The sequence below is a fragment of the Felis catus genome, chromosome D1 (assembly GCF_018350175.1).
Source record: "Felis catus isolate Fca126 chromosome D1, F.catus_Fca126_mat1.0, whole genome shotgun sequence".
NCBI lineage: Eukaryota > Metazoa > Chordata > Mammalia > Carnivora > Felidae > Felis > Felis catus.
The window spans coordinates 23,372,653-23,391,778 of NC_058377.1; the positions used below are offsets into that span (position 1 = coordinate 23,372,653).

Consider the following 19,126-nt stretch of genomic DNA (forward strand, 5'->3'; position numbering starts at 1 on the left):
AAATAGAAACACAGCACGAGAGGGAAAAAGTGACACAGAGCGCGCGAGAAAAAGAAAGACACAGAGAGGTAGCAAAGAATGAGAGACAAAAAGCACACACAGAGGGAGCAAGAGCGATAGAGATGGGGAGTGGTGGCTCTCCCCACGCAGCCCCGCCCCATGCCCACGAGGCCCCGCCCCATCCCCACAAAGCCCCGCCCTTCCTCCTGCCCCCAGGCCTCACCTTGGAGTAGGTGGCCCCATTGATGACCTCTCCCTTCCGCAACCAGATGATGGAGGCCGCAGGCTTGGCGTTGTCTGCGTGGCAGGTGAGGTTGAGTGGGTCCCCCGCCCTCAGGCTGATCACAGGGCCCCCCAGGATGACCGGGTCATCGGGCGGCACTGCGGGGAGAGGAGCAGAGAGGTCAGGCTGAGGGCACCCTTGGCCTCCGGCAGGGCTGGCAGGCTCTGGGCTGGGCGGATTTTATGGAGCCGCCGACAAACAATAATTATCATACTTTAATAAAATGTATAATCCCCTTGTATTCTAACTATAATAGCAACAACAGCAGTAATCTCTGACATATGCACTGCATGTTTATTTGCAATGTTCATGCCATCATCTCATCCGAAGCTCACGACGCGCCTGTGAGGGGACAGGGCAGGCATCATTAGCCTCGTTTCACAGATCGGGAAGCAAAGCGCCGCTGCCTAGATACTATCTGTACTTTCTTTCTTTTTAACTTCTCTCTCTCTCTCTCTCTCTCAAACAAAGCACTGGCACATCTGTTGTCTGATTTAATCCTTACAACAATCTTGCAAAGTAAACATTATTATTATCCCAATTACACGGATCCGGAAATCGAGGCCCAGCAGGATTAAATGACTTGCTCAAGGTCGCTCGGGGAATGAGCAGCATCAGCGCCAGAGCCAGGGATGCCACCTGGGTCCTCTGACACCTGCAGCTCCCAGCCAGCCCCTTTCCTTGCAGGGGGGCAGGTGACAGGTGAGGGGACTCCTCGGAAGGCTGAGTCAGTGTTTCAGACGGCTGTGTGACCCCTGGCATCTCCTGAGTGCCGGATTCTTCCGGAGTGGCTCCAACTGCCTCATCCCAGAGTCGGGGATCTCTGCTGCCCACTTCTCCCGCTGCAGTTCATCACAGGGTGGCCGGAGACTTGTGGCTCTCGAGATGGGAGTGCCACAGGGGAAGGACATCCACGGCAGGGGCTGAGGCTCCCACCCTGCCCAGCTCAGGGCCCAGTGCCTGGTGGCATAAACTCCATAAACATTTGCCAAGTCCCTTGGAGTCACCCCCTGTGATCCCCACGGTGACCATGGGATGTAGGATGGGCAGTTATGATGATAGATGACCATCACTTGGAGAGGAGGCCCAGAGAAGTTAAGTGACTGGCCTCAGGTTACAGAGCCTCTTCTTATGTTCGTGCTTATGGACACAGGGAGGGTCTCAGGCCTCGGCAGCTTCCTGGCTCTTCTCCCTGGACAAACCACAGAAGGGGAAGTTCTCCCTGGAGACCACCTGATGAATCTCTGGTCTTCCTTCCCCAGGGAATGGCTGGGTGGGTCAGTGCCGGAGGCCTGGGGAGGGCTGAACCGCATGTTTGCTCGGTGAACGAATGAAGAGGAGACTGGGTGATGAGATGGGGGTCCCAGCACAGAAGACCTTCTTTGCCCAGTTGCCAGGGAAAGTCTATCCTTCCACCCAGGTCCTGTGTAAGTTTCTGTACTATGAGCTCAGAGAAGACTGATGCAGCAGAACCAGAGAGCAGGGCCAGGCCAGTTCTGACCTAGCAGGCTGTGCTGTCCAGCCTCTGCCCCTCAGGGCACGTTCCCACAACCTGCCTGGCTTCCCTCCCCTGCCCGGGGCCTCCCCCCACCTGCCACTCTCCTGGTGCATCCAGGCTCCTCAGGAAAACTCCAGGTAAACACCCAAAGCTGCACACCTTCCACTAGTGACCTTGCCCTGTTCCTTCCTGGCCTCGGAGGAGGCGCGGTTCATTACTATAGCCCAGTGTGTGCCAACCCCCAAGTTTCCATTTTCTGAGGAAAAATAAACCATCAGGGCTTACAAGACGCTATCATCAGCCCCAGAACTCCACCCGAGATCCTGGCCCAGGGAGGAAGTTGGCCTCATCCAACCCGGCCTGACCTCCCCAAGGGGCTCGGGGCTTAGGCAGATGTTGGCTGTGGGCTGGATGATAAGGACAACCCCCCACCCCCTGCCCACCCCAAACTCCCTCATCAGTGCCAGAGGCCTCCTTGGTGCTGGTGTGGCCAGAGAGCAAAAGGGAGGCTGACGTGGGCTTTCCACAAATGGGGGGTGGGTGTGACAGTTGCCGATGAGGGGAATTTTGTCTCTATGCAACGGGCTGGGCCGGAGGGCTGGGCTGGGGCTTTCTTCTGTGGTGGCAGCTTTCTCTCCATTAGGTGCCCAGGATGGAGTGCTCTGGCTGAGCTTGGGGAGAGCCAGGGGAGATGGAAAGAACCATTGGCAGCTCTGGGAATAGAAGAAACACCTGGCCGTCCTTGTCTCCGTGGGTTCCCCAGTGAAGAGCCAACTGGTGTGGTCTTGTGGCGAGTGCCCTAAATCAGAGGGTAAATTGGGGAAGCTTGTCCCTCCTGGTGGCTTTATTTCACCAGATACAACATATGAAAGGACAATAGGAGATCTGGAAAGTTCTCTGTGGCGCTGACATTTCTTGGGTCCGAGGCAGTGGTTCTCAACCTTGGTTGCGTATCATAATCTTCTGGGGGCGGTTTAAAAAAAAATCCTGTTGGCAGTCCCAATCTCTGGAGGTGGACCCTAAGCACCAGGAGTTTTTACAACTCCCCGGATGATTCTGGTGCGTGACCAAGTTTGAGAACCCATGGTCTCTGGGCCTTTGCTCAGGTGCACAGCACACTGTGATCACAGCATGGAGCCTGAGGAGGGCTTTCTTGAAACCAAATACAGTGAGGGGCCAGGCTTCCTTCTTGCTGCCTAGTGCTGTGTTCTGGAATATTGGATTAGAGGGCGTGCAGAGGAGGGGAGGGGGGAGGAGGACCCTGTTTTGTGAGTACCCAGGCGCGCGCACACACACGCACACTCACACACACGCACGCACACACACACCCCCAGCCGCAGAATGGGTCCTGATTATATCTTCCCAAATAAGTGGTTATCATGCGGTTATTCATGTAGCTATGCATTATTGATTGGCCTTCGCCTCGCTGCACACCAGATGGGGTAGGAGGGGGTGCGGATGGGGCTGGGGTGTGGGGGTGGGAGTGGGTGAGGAGGGAGGATGTTTGGGGGCCACGAGGCTGAATAGAAATCAACAGTCGTTCTTGGCAGCTGTTGCTTCGATGGAAGGGGGCGACTCATTACGTCTCCATTCAGGCCTGGGTCCTGGAGCTGGGACTGGGGCCCAGGCGGAGGGGTGGGGGGTGGGGGGAAGGCGCCAGCCGCCCAAGCCTGGAGATGCATTATTCATACCTCGCCCTCACAGGATTGGTTATTATCCTGAACCACTATAGAGTTTGGTCTCCTAATTTTTAATCACAGGGAAGGTGGAAGCGTTAGCCTTTTGTGATTAATCCGGAGATAAAAATAGTTGACTGTTTTGGTGTTATGCTGGTTGTCAGTCAAGAAGAAACGCGTTAACTGTTGGGTGACTGAGGCCCGAGGAAGGCCCGAGTGCACCCCAAGCAGAGCCAGTCTCCAGAGCTGGATGTTGGCCCGAGGAGGGGCACAACCCTGCCTCAGGGGCTGGCTCCTGGGCGCCGCTTGTGGAAGGAACGGATCATGCCAATTCCAGCCTTACCACTGTGGGCTGCTTGGCCCACGCACTTTGCTCTCCTAGCGTCCAGGGTTGGGGCAGGCGGCTGCGGGGGGGGGGGGGTGGTCTCCCCTCTTGCTCTGCCCTGCAAACTGTGCCACACATGTGGGTGGGCAACATGGGGCACCCGTGTCTCTCGCTGCGCCGAGGGGGCCCTTGAGGACTTTTCTCGGAGCTCTGCTGCGAAGGGCAAGGGGGCTTGTGTGGCAAGGTGTTGCAAGGAGATACGGTTGAGTTCCACCATGACAGAGGAGGAAACTGAGGTCAGAGAGCACAAGTGCTGCCCAAAGTTATCGGTGAATGAGGGCAAAGAAGCATGGACTTGGGCTTGGGAAGTGCCTCTTGGCTCCACCAGCGGGGTGAAGCTTTGATCCGTTTTATATACCCGAGGCTCTTTACACCGTCTTAGGGAACAAGAGATTCTTTGCCTAAAAGCCACAGCTAAAAGCTGAGGAAGCACCAGCCAGCCCCACAACTAACTCTAAGAAGGGATCCTGCGATCAGAAGGCCTTGAGCTTCTGGACTAGAGCATAGGCTCCGGGTGACCATCTGGCTGTTCTTCCCACAGGCCACCAGCTGGACAGAGGGCAAAGTGGAGCTGGGGTCAGAGGGTTTCTGCCCTGTTCTGAAAGTGCTCACTGCCCCTGCCCAGTGACTATACAGCATGAAGCTCATTTGACTCATTGGTCTTGGTTTGCTCAGTTGGCCAACCTTACCAGAACTGGCTAGGAAGATGCCCTTGGTGCCAGGCCAAGGGCAGCACCATGGGCGTGTCCTGCCAAATCCAGTTGGTCGCCTAAGTAGGCCCCTGACCACGCTTCTGGGATTCCTCAGAGGCTCCGTCAGCCCAGATGGGGCCTGTCAGCCGACAGAGGCCAGCAGCAGGGACACAGAGGGTTATTCTGCCCAGTGGTTGCTGCAGAAGGAAGAGTGGGAGGTCAGCCAGGCCACCTTCCTGCCCCCAATGGCATGGCAGAGCACCTCGCAGACGCTAAGCTAAGGAGGGCAGCTCTGGGTCTCGTTCAACTCACACACAGTGCATTCTCCGCAAGCGTTCTATTAAAAACATGAATCTGGTTGTGTCCCTGCTCGGTTTCAAACCTGCCAGTGGCTCATACTTTACCTAGAACATAGTTTGAACTCCTCTCTGTTGCCTACAAGCACCTGCACCTTCAGCCCTGGGCTGCATCTGCGACTGACTTCCACCACCCCCTCACCCACTCTACCCTACCCACCGCCTTCCTGTTTGCCGAACAAGCCAAGCTCACCCCTGGCCCAGGCCTTGCCCTTGCTCTTCTCTGGAATCTCTTTTCTGTATCCTTGTCTTGCTGGCTTCTTCCTGTCAGTGAGGACACAGCTTAAATGTCATCTCCTCAGGGGGGCCTGGCCACCCTGTACAATAGCCCCTCCATTATTCTCTGTTAGATCCCCCCACTTTATTTTCCTTATCGCCAGGTTCATTTATTATCTGTCTTCCCATATTACAAAGGAGGCTTCCTGACACCAAAGAAAGACCTTATCTGTCCTGGTCATTGCAGTAATTCTGTGTCTGGATCAGTGCCTGGCATATAGTAGGAGCTCAAGAATTTGTTGAGTTAATAAACTAAAGATTGCTGGGTGGGAGGTCTGTCATGGGCATTGACTTTTGGGGTCAGCACTTTTTACCCTCTGTGTGTGTGTGTGTGTGTGTGTGTGTGTGCGTGTGTGTGTGTGTGTGGTGGGGTAGAGTTGGGGATGGTGGACGAGTGAGTGTTGGGGGGGTGGGTAGCAAAAAGGGGGAGCCTGCTAGCCCTCCCTGGGACAGCAGTGCAGAAATTCTATGCTGCGACGCTGGGGGACTAGCTGCTTCCTGTCATTTCTGGAGAGGGCAGCGTGGGCTGGAATGGCTTGGGGGTGGGAGCGGGGGTGGTTCTCAGCCTGTTTCGAGGTAGCACCATGCCTTCTGGTGGAGGAGGGACACCAGCCCAATTTGGATCATAGGCTGGGGAGAAGGCTGTGGGCTAAGCATGGTGACAGATTAGAGACACTTGGCCGAGAGCAGGATGAGGTTTGCTGCTGACACTGCTCTTCTTTGTTTTTAGGCATTGGTGTGCAGCCCCAAGGGACCTGGGTGGGGTACGGTGTGGGTTAGTTCATGCTGGGAGTGCCAGAGCTGACCCCACGGAGGGAGAATCCCCGGGCTCATCTCTTGTCTCTACCTTCAGGCTGTAGGCCAACCAGCGTTCAGCATTATTCCCTTCTACCTTCTGCCCTTTATCCTTCCCTTTCGTTCATTCAGCCTCTTCCATGTCACAATCTGAGTATAAGATGGTTGAGTAATACCAGACACAGCCTGCCCTCTTGACGCCGATGGGGAGACCTTTGTTACTCAAAGCGTGCGCCCAGGCTGGTCCCGTAGCCGCTGCTTCACCTGGGAGCTTGTTTAGAAATGCAGATGTTTGGGCTCTACCTCAGGAGCTCTGGAATCACAACCAGCATTGAAAAAAGACCCCAGGGGTGCCTGGGCGGCTCAGTCGGTTGAGCGCCCGACTTCAGCTCAGGTCATGATCTCACGGTCCGGGGGTTTGAGCCCCATGTCGGGCTCTGTGCTGATGGCTCGGAGCCTGGAGCCTGCTTAGGATTCTGTGTCTCCCTCTCCCTCTGTGCCCCTCCCCTGCTCATGCTCTGTCTGTCTCTGTCTCTCAAAATGAGTAAACATTAAAAAAAAAAAAAAACCCACCCCAGATAGTTTGTATGTATTTCAGTGTTTGAGGAGCACTGCCCTGGTGGGCCCCTAGAATAATTACAAACTGATGAGAGTGTTTTGAAGCAAGAGCTCATTGGACAATGAGAGCACATAGGGGGCGTTCTCCCTTTGTTAGTGCCCTACTCCCTCCAAGACTTCCTGGCACTTAAGTCAGAGAGAGGGTATACGCTGCTTGCTGGATCCTGGGTTTGAAGTCACAGCCCAGCGTGAGCATGTTTCAAAACAATTTCCTCTGCCCAGGGCATCTCCTGAACTTGGAATGCTAGAGTTCTCGTTCCCTGTCTTCTCCTGGGTCACTGTGACCCAGCCTTCAAGGCGTAGCTAAGGGATTTCCCAGTCCCTGAGGTCTTTCTGGAATCTTTGGCCAGGGCTGGCCCAAATGACTTTTGTCTGTGATCCCAAAGGATCCTGGGCATTCTTCTATCTCGGTAGCTAACCTGGTCTATGGACGTGATCTGCAGGTGTTTGTCTCTCCCCTAGACTGCAACCTCGTTCATCCTGGATCCCCTCCACCTGGCATAGCATCCGCCTCTCGGGATACCCCATATATGTTTGCTGAGCTGGACCTGGCTTGAGTCCATTACTTTACGAGCTGTATGATTGTGGGCAAGTTACATAATCTGACAACCCTCACCCTCTTATCGGAAAAGTGGGGTAATAAAGATACCTGCGGGATTATTATGAGGATTACTTTTATGATAGGAAGACTTCAGAGAGAGCTGTGTAAAGGCTTATGCAAATACTGGTTATTATGTCCAATATTTTAAGAATAATATCTAGTTTGGGTGCTATGTGAAAGACACTGTGCCAAGGGCGCTCTTGTTTTATCCTCATTATCCTTGCAAATAGGTACTAACTGGGATCTCCATAGTGTCGAGGAGGATACACGCTCAGAGAGGGCAAATCACCTGGCGAAGATAACAGCAGATCAGCGGTACGGTTGGAATTTAGATCCAGGTTTCTTTGGCCCTGTAATATTTTCTGCTAGAGTCAGAGCCACCCACAGACCTACCCGTAAAGCTGTGGAAGCCCTTCCCAGGCCTTCCCACCAACCCTCCTGCCCTCATCACGATCACTCATGATGGCATATCCCCACTCGGATGCCCGACAGGCTCTGCCTATGCCTGTGAGCTCCCCTCCACAACCCGACTTCAGAGGGCTCTAGGAAGCATAGGCCTGGCTTGCAGCTGGTGCTTGAGAGATGTTGACTGAGGGAGTGGATGAGTGATTTTTGCTGTTCGGATCCGCCCACTGCTCGCTTTTGTCATTCTGCCCTGTTGTCAGGTTCTGGGCCATGGGTAACCCCAGCCTCCGGTTTCCTCCCTCCCATGGATGCGCCACCTAATGGCCAAAGTACAGAACCACAGGCCGTCAAGACAGGACAGGGAATGTGCCTGTGTTGGCAGAACTGCTTCTCAGCGCGGGTTCAACATTCACTCGGAAAATTTGGATTGAGCACCCACTATGTGCCAGGCCTGGTTTGAAGCTCTGGGGATGCAGAGCTCCTGCCCTAGCGGGGTTTACATTCTACTGGGAGAGACAGCAAATGAATAAACCCACAGTGCAATGTTGGGTTGATATAATACAATGCTATTAAGTACTAAGAAGAAAATAAGATCAGGTGGGGAATAACTAGATTCTGAGTTGGCTCCAGGATTCTCTCCTGGTCTTCTCCTGTCCTTCCTGGATGTGACTTTCTGTCTTCTTCCCACCCTTAACTGTTGGTCTTGCCCACGGTTTGCCCTTGCCTGGCCCGTGTCATTCTACACACGGTCTATGGAGAAGCACATTGCTTTCCTGCAGACTCGGCCAACATCTGTGTGCAGATAAATCCCAAACGCGCATGTTCCCCGTTTTGGGGAATGGCACCATCATTGAATTAGCAAAGCCACAAATCTGCGAACCTTTCTGGATTGTACTCTCCTTCATCCTGTATGGCTAACCGTCCTGGATAATTCTTTGAAATACCTTTCAAATTTGTTTCTCCCTGTCCATTCTGGACAGTCTTCCTGGCTAAGCCCTCAGCATTTCTTGCTTAGATTATAATACCTAACCCCCTCTCCCCCAGCTGCACACTGTCCCAGAGTGATCTTTACAAATGTCTGGTTATCCATCCATTCCCGTACCATTTGCCGAATATCTAGCATTCCGTTGTTTAAAATCATCAAAGGTTCCCCCCCTGCCATCTGGATCAAGTCTGAACTTTTAGGCTCCTTCCAACCTCTCCAGCCTCATTTTCACCACTTTTAAACTCAAATTCCTTTTTTGGATAAGAATGATCTGCAATTCTTGGAATAAGTCACTCTTCCCCAATTGTCCCTCTCCCTTTGTTGGGCTAACTTGAAGGTCAAGCAGTGTGGGTTCAAATCCTGGGTCCTTTATTTATTAAAAATTTTTTAATGTTTATTTATTTTTGAGAGACAGAGAGAGACAAAGAATGAGCAGGGGAGGGACAGAGAGAGAGGGAGACACAGAATCCGAAGCAGGCTCTGGGCTCTGAGCTGTCAGCACACAGCCCGGCGCAGAGCTCAAACTCACAACTGTGAGATTATGACCTGAGCTGAAGTTGGACGCTCAACCGACTGAGCCACCCAGGTGCCCCCTGAGTCCTTTACTTATTAGCTTGTGGTCATGGGCAAGTTGCTTAGCCTCTCTGTGCCTCAGTGTCCTTTTCTGTAGAGTTGGGAATATGACAAAACCAGGATTGCTGTGTAGTTGCCAGGATCAAGTGACCTCCAGTGTGGGAGAGCACTTTGCCAGTGGTCCGACCTTGTACAGATGTGGCAATGTAATTGGTTCTCCAAGCAGAAGGCGCTCATTCCCTTGAAAGATGATGGGCAAGGTGCCTGGGGCTTAGAAGTCTGATGCTCTGTCTCTTTGGGAAAGTAGAGGTCACTCTCCTTTTTTGCTGCCCTGTCCTCAGCAGGCATTGGGTGAAGACCCGGATGCCCACCCCCACGGGGTAACCCCATGCTGCTCTGCCTGGCTTGGCTTCTCCTTCCTAAAGCACCCCCACATTCTGTGCCCATAAAGGTAAAGCCATTACTGCTAGTTGGCTACAAAGGTGTGTATGAGCCCAGCTGACTCCATGTGGAGGAGAGATGGGCCATCTCAGCTGAGCTCAGCTACATTGCAGACTCACTAAATCCTGGAGTTGGGGGTGGGGGTTGTTACACAGCAGAAGCTGACTGATATACTTAGTAGTAACGTAGCATCCGGTTTGCTCCTGCAAGACTGTCCGAATCTCTGCGCTCCTGTAGTAATCTCAGAACTGGGCCCTCATCACTGACTCTCTCCACTCCGCTCCTTTTCACCTCCGTTTACAGCCAGGTAACTCTTCTGGAAGCCCAGTCTCTACTACTCACAATGTCCACTGGCTCCCCAGCGCTCCAGGATCAAAACCAATTCCTCAGCATGGAACATATTCAAGGTTCTCTACAGTTAGGCCTTGTCTCTCCAGCTCTTTCTCTCATGCTTTAGCTGGACTCATTGTTTACCCCTCTGCAGGGACAGCCTGCCCTTTTAGAATGACATGCTTTTGTTTGTGAAGTTGTCTCTTCCGGAAATGTCCTTACTCTGAGTCTCAACTGGCTGGAATCCCAGCCTCTCTCCAGTCAGCTCAAAGCCTACCTTTGCCTTGTTAACTCTTGGTCATTCTTTAAGTCTCAGGTTATTGTCACATCCTCTAAGAAGTCCCCTCTTGATCTTAGTCCCTGCCTCTCACTGTCCTAAGGCCAGATGCCACCTCCGTGAACCAGGGCTGTCGGCTGCCCCGATAGCTGTGAGGTTCTTGAGGCCCAGTCCTTGCCGGGTTCTTCTCCCCCCCCAGTGTTGAGTATCCAGCCCACAGTGAGAGCTTAGTCAATATTTGTTGACTGGTGCCTTGCCTGCCCCAGGGGTGTTGAAGCAAACTTTTCCTTCTTCCCTAACCCGGTGCTAGTACCTTTTACACCGGCGCTCACCACAACCTGCATTTATTTGTGGACCAGTTTCAGGTTCCCTACTGCTCCAGGGTAGGAGTCTTGATGCCTTTTGCATTTTCCCCACCACCTAGCACATTACCTTGGACACCGTCATAAGAAAACAATAAAAATAATGAGTAATCGTTACGTGGATTGATCTAGTTACCATACTTGCAGAACTTACAGGACTTCGAGAACTGTTCTCGTACTTTGAAGGTAATCATTCAATCCTTGCAACAGCCCCGTATAAGGCAGATACAGTCATGCATATTTGAGAAATGTGGAAACCGAGGCACTAGCTCATCTCGGAGGTCCCCTGACTCCAGTGACCTGCAAAGGTTCAGGATGTTGGGAGGCCCACCTCTCCCTTGGAGCTCCGGATGTGCAGGGGCTAAGACGGCAGGCAGAGCGCCTGGCTCGGCTCCTGGCTCCCAGCTCGTGGCTGCATGACTGGGGGCGAATCACTGAATTCTCTGTGCAAGATAATCTCTATGTCATAGATACGATAGTATCTGTTTCATTGGGCTGTTGTGCAGATTGAATGAGTTACTGCGAGTGCCTTGTTTCAGAGCTTGGCACCGTAGTAAGAACTCTGTACATGCTAGCTCTTGATATCACTGTGTGTTCAATAAGGAACTCACATGGAAACAGAGAGCAGAGTATTGTACGTGAAATAGCTTGTTTCAGTCCCTCGTTCTGCACTTGTTCCGTGCCCCCAGCCTCAGCCTTCCTAGATGTCATGGTCAGCACCTTGCCTCTTAGCAAAATGAGGAGGAGGTTAGAGGCCAAAAGGCAGCACAGAGACAGAGATGGGATGGGCAGGGGACCCTCCAGGGAGGAGGGGGCCACGGTGGTGGGGTGGGGGCAGGGGAGGCAGAAGTTGGCAGATGCCACGTCAGACAGACAAAGTCACGTGTTTCCCCCCCTCAAATTAGGAAGGGTGAGCCTTCTGTTTATTTCGAATTAAACCCTGAAAGAAGGTCTGAGCCATCTCATCAGTGAGGCGCTGTTTGCAAGGAGACGGATGATTCATTAATACTGAGCAGAAAAAGAAGCCACAGGATGTATGCAGAGCAGAGGGAGGGAAGACTGTGGTGGGGAGGGGGAGGGCAGCAGACGGCAGGCTCCACGCAAACAGAAGGGCGTATGCGTGCATGTGTGTGTGTGTGTGTGTGTGCGCCCGTGTGCGTGCGTGTCCACGGGAGCACCTCGCACTGGTGGGTGATGTGTGACCAGTGAGTGGAAGCTGGGGAGCGTGGGAAGCTTGAAGTAGCCCCTGTGGCGGCCAGAGGGAGAAGTCACCAGGGAAAGGGTGTCCCGTGAGAGCAGCCGCAGAAGGAACAGTGTGCCGTGGGGGAGCATATTGGGACCGCGGGCACAGGCAGGGGCAGGAGGGGAAGGCAAGCAGAGGGCGTGGGTGTCCTCCTTGGGCCACCTGGGATGGGGGCTGTCCTGCCAAGGAAGGGACCTGCTCCTTCCCCAGCTGGGCTCCTGTGCAGATGGCCACAGGGCAACGCGAGCGCGTTTCTCGATGTTGTTCGCAGGAAAACACGGGCACGAGGCTGCCTCGTGGTGTCCGTCAAAGCTCTCCAGCGAGTTCTGACCTTGACTTGATTTTGGAGCTCACCTGGTCAACACGGATGGGTCTGGGGGAGAAACCTATCATGGTGGCATGGGCTGCTGTTTACAGATTTCAATCTCACGGTGGCCTCTTGCTGTGGGCCCTCGAGTCCTTATTGTACAGATGGGGAAACTGAGGCATCGAGGCCCATGCACTTGTGGCAAGTTACACAACTCACAAGTGGGGGAACCAGGAATCCGGCTCGGGCCCTGCGAGGCCGGCGGCCCACTCCTAACCTCAGTGCTGTGTGGCTGCTTACGTACGAGAAATCGTCTCTGTGCCCTCGGTTGCTTTCACAGCTTCAAGGCAGCCATCCTGCCCCAGCAAAAGGCTGGTGGGACTCAGGTCCCATAAATAGAAAGCAGAACCGATATGGCTGGTTGTGCTACGGGTTCCCATCTGGCAAGTCAGCCTCCTCAAGTGGCTGTGTGGCTTTTGCTAGGGAGGGAAATGCAGCCAGGAGGAAACCTTCTCTACCCGGACCAGGAGCCTCAGAAGGAATTACAGACATAGAGGGGCGCAGGAGAAAGGGTCACCTCATTAAGGGATTTACAAAACCAACATAAGAAATTCCAATAATTGGCTTTTAAAACGAGGGCTTCCGAAGGCTGCTTTTGCATTATGAAAATGTGCCTATGTTCCCTGTCACCGTTGGCTGGAGCGGCGAGGGGGAGGCGGCGGGGGGAGGGAGGGGGTGGGAAGAGGAGAGGCGAAGTGACAGGGACAGAGAAGTCCAGGGAGGGGGACAAATAGGGAAAGACAGGCAAAGAGCAAAAGAGACAGAGTGGAGACGTGCAAGCCACCTGCTCAGGAAGGAGATAAATGTGAGGAGAGAAAATACACCGTCCCTTGCAACAGAGAACCGTGAGACCAGACGGCCGCGTGCCAAGTCAGGAGAAAAGCGAAGTGCTTTCTCCAGGCCTCTTGCCACAGAAATTCATTTCAGGGAATCCCAGAAAACCACTAAGTGTACCTTTCAACTTTATGCAAATTTACCAAATCCACGATGTGCCAGAATCCTCAAGGAAAAAGTCAAAGTCTTTTTCTGATCTGAGCCTGTTTTTGAAAAGGTACGTGCCTCTAAATCTGCAAAAGGGCAACGCTTCTGGAATTCATTATATGTTAAAAAAAGTGTCTTAATGCTCATCTGTAGTTTAGCATCATAGATATTTTTGAAATCTCCTATCTTTCTCATTTTTCGCGGAGAAGAGACCACACTTCTCCTCAGGAGCTGGAGAGTGCTGGCGTTTCATATTCTGTACAGAGGGTACATTCTACGGGTGACTGTGCCCGCATCACACTTGATGCCAGTGGAAGGCATCTAGAGTCTGTTGCCTCTTCGCAATTCCGGGGCATCCCTGGGAGAAATCTGGTTATGTCCAGCCTGTGGAGGGCTCATGTGGGATTGTTGCGGGTTGGGCTCCTGCAAGCCGACTCTGAGATAGAGATCTGCAGAAGCCTAGTGTGGAGGCCTCTCCGGACCACCCTGACAGGAGCGAAGAAAGCAAGATTGGACAGGGCGGCCACCTGAACTCTGATGGCAGCACCATGACGGTCTGAGCAGATCCTACAGGAGCTGCGAATCTGGGACGGACCTTAGGGTCATCCCATTCCGGGGCACAGGGCTGGCCTTCTACTCTGTGGGGGCCTGTCATTGGAAGGGGGCTTCCTCCCTTTAGCCACAGGTAGTCCCCAGAGAGGGACTCAGCAGATGTGGCCATCTCTGACACACTGGCAGCTAGGGAATGAGTCTGTCTCTCCTCCTGTCCTGAAGAGGGAAGAGGAATCTTGCTGGTACGTCATGGCATCCAGTGCAGGGGTGGGACCCATAAGAGGTGGGGGGTAAGGCCTCTTCTCTGAGTGTCCCCTTTTTCTCATCACTGTTGAGGTGGGGGTGGGGTGGTGTTGGCACCAGAGTGCTCTGTATCAGAAGACGTCCCCTCAGGGGCAGAGCTTGGGTAGTTGGCAAGGAGGAGATGATGATCCCTACTGTGGGGTGTGGTCCTGCCACTAGGGCGGGGAAGGACTTCCCATCTGACTCTGGTTATCCCCACAGCTAGTGTTTGGGGCCACCCGGCCCTTGCATCTAAAGCCCCAGGGGAGCAATGTATGTGGGGTAAGGAAAGAGCAGTCTTTGCTCTCAGACAGAGTTGGGAACTGTGTTACACGGTGACCTTGGACAAGTTTCTAAACCTTCCCGGGCTTCAGTTTCCTCATCTGTAAAGTGGAGCTAAACGGGCCTCGCACGGCGCAGGACCAAATGAGGGAATGTAGGAACCGTGTGGGGATGTAGCAGGTGTTCGGCGGTGGTGGTGGTGGGGGGGGGCGGTAGCCGTGAGCCAGGTCTGCGCTAAGGTGACCCGTGCCTTCCCACGGGTCAAGGCAGGGTGTCAAGAAAGCTCAATCAAATGTATGGTTTGCAAATGCGTTCTCCCAACCTACAGGTGGCCTTTTCGTGGTGTTGATGGTTTCCTTTGCTGTGAAGGAGTGTTTTAGTTTGATGTGGTCCCCACTTGTAGAATTTTGCTCTTGTTCCTTGTGCTTTTGGTATTATATCCAGGAAATCGCGGCCAAGGCCATGCTGAGGATGGCTCCGTGTGTTTTCTTCTAGGAGTTTTAGGCAAAGTTTCAAGTCTTGTGTTTCGGTATTTGGTCCATTTTGAGTTCATTTTTGTGAGTGGTGTAAATGCGGGTCCAATTTCATTTTCCTGCCCGTGTGTATCCATTCTTCCCAACACCACTTACAGAAGAGAATGTCCTTTCCCCATTGAGGTTCCTTGGCTCCCCATAAAGTGTTAGTTGACCATATAGGCATGGGTTTATTTCTGGGCTGTCTATTCTGTTCCACTGATCTGGGTGTCTGTTTTGATAGCAGGACTATACTGTTTTGATTACTATAGCTCTGGAGGATAGTTTGAAATCAAGAAGTGTGATGTCTCCGGCTTTCTTCTTCTTTCTCAGGATGGCTTTGGCTATCCGGGGTCTCTTATGGTTCCATGTAAATATTAGGATTTCCTTCCTTCTTACGGCTGAGCAATATTCCATTGTATGTACAGACCACCTTTTCTTTATCCATTCATCCTTTGGCAGGCAGGTTGTTTCCGTATCTTGGTTATGGTGAATAATGCTGCAATGAACAGGAGAGGGAAGATATCTCTGCGAGATCCTGATTTCAATTCCTTTGGATATATACCCAGAAGTGGAATGACAGGACCATACGGCAGTTCTGTTTTTAATTTTTTGAGGGACCTCCATACGGTTTTCCACAGTGGCTGCACGAATTTACATTCCCCAAAGTAGTGCCGGAGGGTTCCTTTCTCCACATCCTCCCCAGTACTTGTCATCTCTTGTCTTTGGGATGGCAGCCATTCTAACTGGTAGGAGATGATAGCTCATGATGGTCTTGATTTGCATTTCTCTTGATGATTAGTGATGTTGAGCACCTTTTCATATGCCCATTGGCCACTCGTATGTCTTCTTTAGAAAGCTGTCTATTCAGGTCTTCTGCCCATTTAAAAATTGTGGGGTTTTTTTCTTATTGAGTTGTATGAATTCCTCATATGTTTTGGATGTGGAGAAAGAAGGTATATATAATGGAATACTATTCAGCTATGAGAAGGAAGGAGATCCTGCCATTTTTGACAGGATGAAACTGGAGGGTATAATGTTATAATGAAATAAATCAGACAAAGAAAGACAAATACCATATGATCTCACTTATATGTGAAATCGACAACAACGTAACTCAGAGAAACAGACAGTACAGCGATTGTTACCAGGCATTAGAGGTGGGGGAAATGGGGGCGATATTGGTCAAAGGGTATGAACTTCCACTTATTTTTTTATTAAAATTTTTTTAAGTTTATTTTTGAGACACAGAGAGAGCGAGTGGGGGAGGGGCAGAGAGAGAGAGGGAGACACAGAATCCCAGCAGGCTCTGCACCGCCAGCATGGAATGTTGACGTGGGCCTCGAACTCACAAACCGCAAGATCATGACCCAAACCGAAACCAAGGGTCCGAGGCTTAACCGAGTCATCCATGTGCCCCTGAACTTCCAGTTATTAACAAGTCCTGGGGATCTCATGTACAGCATGGGGATTATGACTAATACTATTATATTATATATTTGAATGTTGCCGAGAGAAAAGATCTTATATATTCTCACCACAAAAAGGAAAAGGTAATTATGTGATTGGACGGAGGTGTTAGCTAATGTAATGGTAGTATCATTTCATAATAATGCTTAATGCGTCAAACTAACATTGTATACCTTAAACTTACACAGTATTATGTCAATTATAGCTCAATAAAGCTGGGGGAGAAAAGCTCAAGTCAGACACTAATGTGCAATGTAGGAGAAACAACACAGAAAGAGCGCCAGTGTCTCATGCTGACAGCAGCCATGAATGATCTTATCAGATCTGCCCAAGAGTGCCATACGGGACAGGTTAAGTTGTGACAGGTGCAGAACGGGGGGGGGGGGGGGGGGGGAGTGGCCCGGACTGGAGAAGGATGCTCCTCGGATTTTTCTCGTCTTTTTACTAACTTCCCACTTAACAATACAGATGGTGACGACGCTCCTGGGGGCGAGCCACTGTGCCAGGTTCTCCCCCCACAATTAACCCACTGTGTAGTCACCCTCCCGTCTCCAGAGGCTGCTCTGTCTGCCTGGAATGCCTGTCCCTTCCTTTCTGACTTGTGGATGCCTATGTGACCTTCAGGTTCTGCTGAAACGCCACCTCCGGACTCCGCTGGACTATGACTGAACATCTGTAGGGCAGGGGCCAGTTTTGTCTCTGTGGGTCCCGCTGTCCAGCACAGCACCTCTGCCAGAGCTGTGGGGCTGAGCTCAGGGTGAGACTCTGCTTCAGTCCTGCAGAGTTTGTGGGTGGCTGGGTGGAGGTGCCTAGCTGGGGATCACTTCTTGAGGGAAGCAGCCCTGTTATGTTCCTCCTTGTCTCTCCTGTCCCGGCTGAGAGCTTGCCTAGAGCTGGTGCTCAACAGATGAGCACTGAATAAATGAGAGAAGAGTAAAAAGAAATGCCCGTGTGAAGGGGGCTACGGACAGGAAAAACTAGGCTTCCAGATGGGGATACTTTGATAGGGGGTAGATCTAGAAAACACTAATAAACACCGAGACGTATTGAGTACCTACTATGTTCCAGAAAGGCCCATATGGTCCTACTGGCATTCCATGTTGGGGAGATACTGGGATTTGGGGCTTTATAAGGACATTGTTTGGAGATAGCTATAGGCTTTTGTTTTTTAATTTTTTTTAATGTTTATTTTCGAAGGAGAGAGAGACAGAGCATGAGAGGGGGAGGGGCAAAGAGAGAGGGAGACACAGAATCCGAAGCAGGCTTCAGGCTCTGAACCATCAGCACAGAGCCCGATGCAGGGCTAGAACCCACGAACTGTGAGATCATGACCTGGGCTGAAGTCGGATGCTCAACCAACTGAGCCACCCAGGCGCCCCTAGAGGCATTTGAATCACTGACTTTGGGACCCAGGACAGCTGGTGTCTCTTGGCTTTCCTGAGCCTTCAGACCAGTCTTTTACCCTCTGTGTTCCCCACTGTCCATCTGCCACCACCCCTTTCTCCGGGACCCATTGGCTGGGCTGGTGACACTTGGATTCTTAATCACCTCCCTTCCCTTCTCTCTCCTCCAAGGCTTCCCTTTCGCTTTGATTAGCACTTGACTCGCTGTAGAAAGTTGTCTCTGCACAGTGGATGCTCTATATAAAGAGACAGGGCAGCGCTGAGTTGCTGTGAGTGTCCTGGGATCAGCCCAAGTCAGAAAATATGGGTCTCAGCTCACATCTGTATCACTGTCATGGTGATACATGGTAGTCTGGGGGTGTCAGAGCTGTATGTATTGGTCCAAATGCAAGTGGGTCATTCAGGAGGAGTCCATTAGCTGCTCTGAGGAGTGGATGGGGTGAGCTCTTCATTGCTCGTTTGAGGTGAAATGTATTGGATGTGTCTTCAAGCCAGTCAGCTCCCCGTGATGGGCACTAATGTTGGTGGCCAGAGGCACGGATTATCCAAATCTGGTCTGTAATTGAAAATATCATTTGCATTTGACTTTGGAAGGCACTGTGTGAGAGCATGTGTGCGCTGGGGCGGGGGGAGGGGAGGAAAGGCAGCTGTACTTTCTGGTATGTTTATTTCAGACTCCCGTTAGGGTTGATTTGCATTTGCTGGACACGATCACTGGGAGAGGGCGGCAGAGTTTACTCTGCATGAGGCCTTCCTCAGCCTGCACTCGTTCACACGGCAGGCCACCGGGTCCCACAGGTACTCAGAATTCCTGAGGACTAACATGCTGTCTCCGTGAGCATGCCATCAGGCCAGGACGCAGTGCTGTGTTTTGAGGCAGATCTGGGGCTGCTTTGTGGCCTCCCCTGTTACTAGCTGTGTGGCCTTGGGGCACTTAATTAGTTCTCCGAGCCTGTGTCTCCATCATAAAACAGAAGAGGTAATACTACCTACTCTGAATGGTCGGTGGGCTGGTTCTATGCAGTGGAATTCTATGAGCCCTTTCTTCTCTCTTCTCCAACCTCATCTCCCAAAGAATGGTTCTGCCTCCTCCATCCCCTGCCGGATGGTAGTCTGGGGGTCCGAGAGGCCAAGCAAAGTCCGGAACAGTCCTCGTGGCCAGGCAGGGAGACCTCTGGAGTCAGAGGGTGGGCAGAGATGGTCATTTGCTCTTAGGGAAGCAGGGGGTCATTCACAGTCCCCCTTCCCAGGGAGGGTTTTAGAGAAAAGAAGGGGATGGTCTTTCCTTGCAGAACTGGGATGGGGCTCTGTCTGGATTTTGTGTCCACTCTGTGGTGAAAAGGAGGCCGAAGTGCAGAGAAAGGAGGGCTTCCGATCAGCGTGAAGCTGGAGTCCCAAAGATGAGACTTGAGTCTCAGGGCCCCTGCCTTCTAGCTGCATTTACCTGGGCAAGTCTCATCTCTCCAGTCCTCAGTGTTCAC

At 52.1% G+C, this 19,126-nt stretch overlaps 1 protein-coding gene across 5 annotated transcripts in view; it reads right to left on the minus strand.

Moving 5' to 3' along the window:
- Positions 1 to 19,126, minus strand: part of KIRREL3 (kirre like nephrin family adhesion molecule 3) — a 553,211-nt gene that overhangs the window by 41,770 nt on the left and 492,315 nt on the right. For all 5 annotated transcript variants that reach the window (XM_023239293.2, XM_023239292.2, XM_023239294.2 and 2 more), the window contains exon 6: positions 224 to 381. In XM_023239293.2, coding sequence (XP_023095061.1) covers positions 224 to 381 — 158 coding nt within the window. The remainder of the gene's footprint in view (positions 1 to 223; positions 382 to 19,126) is intronic.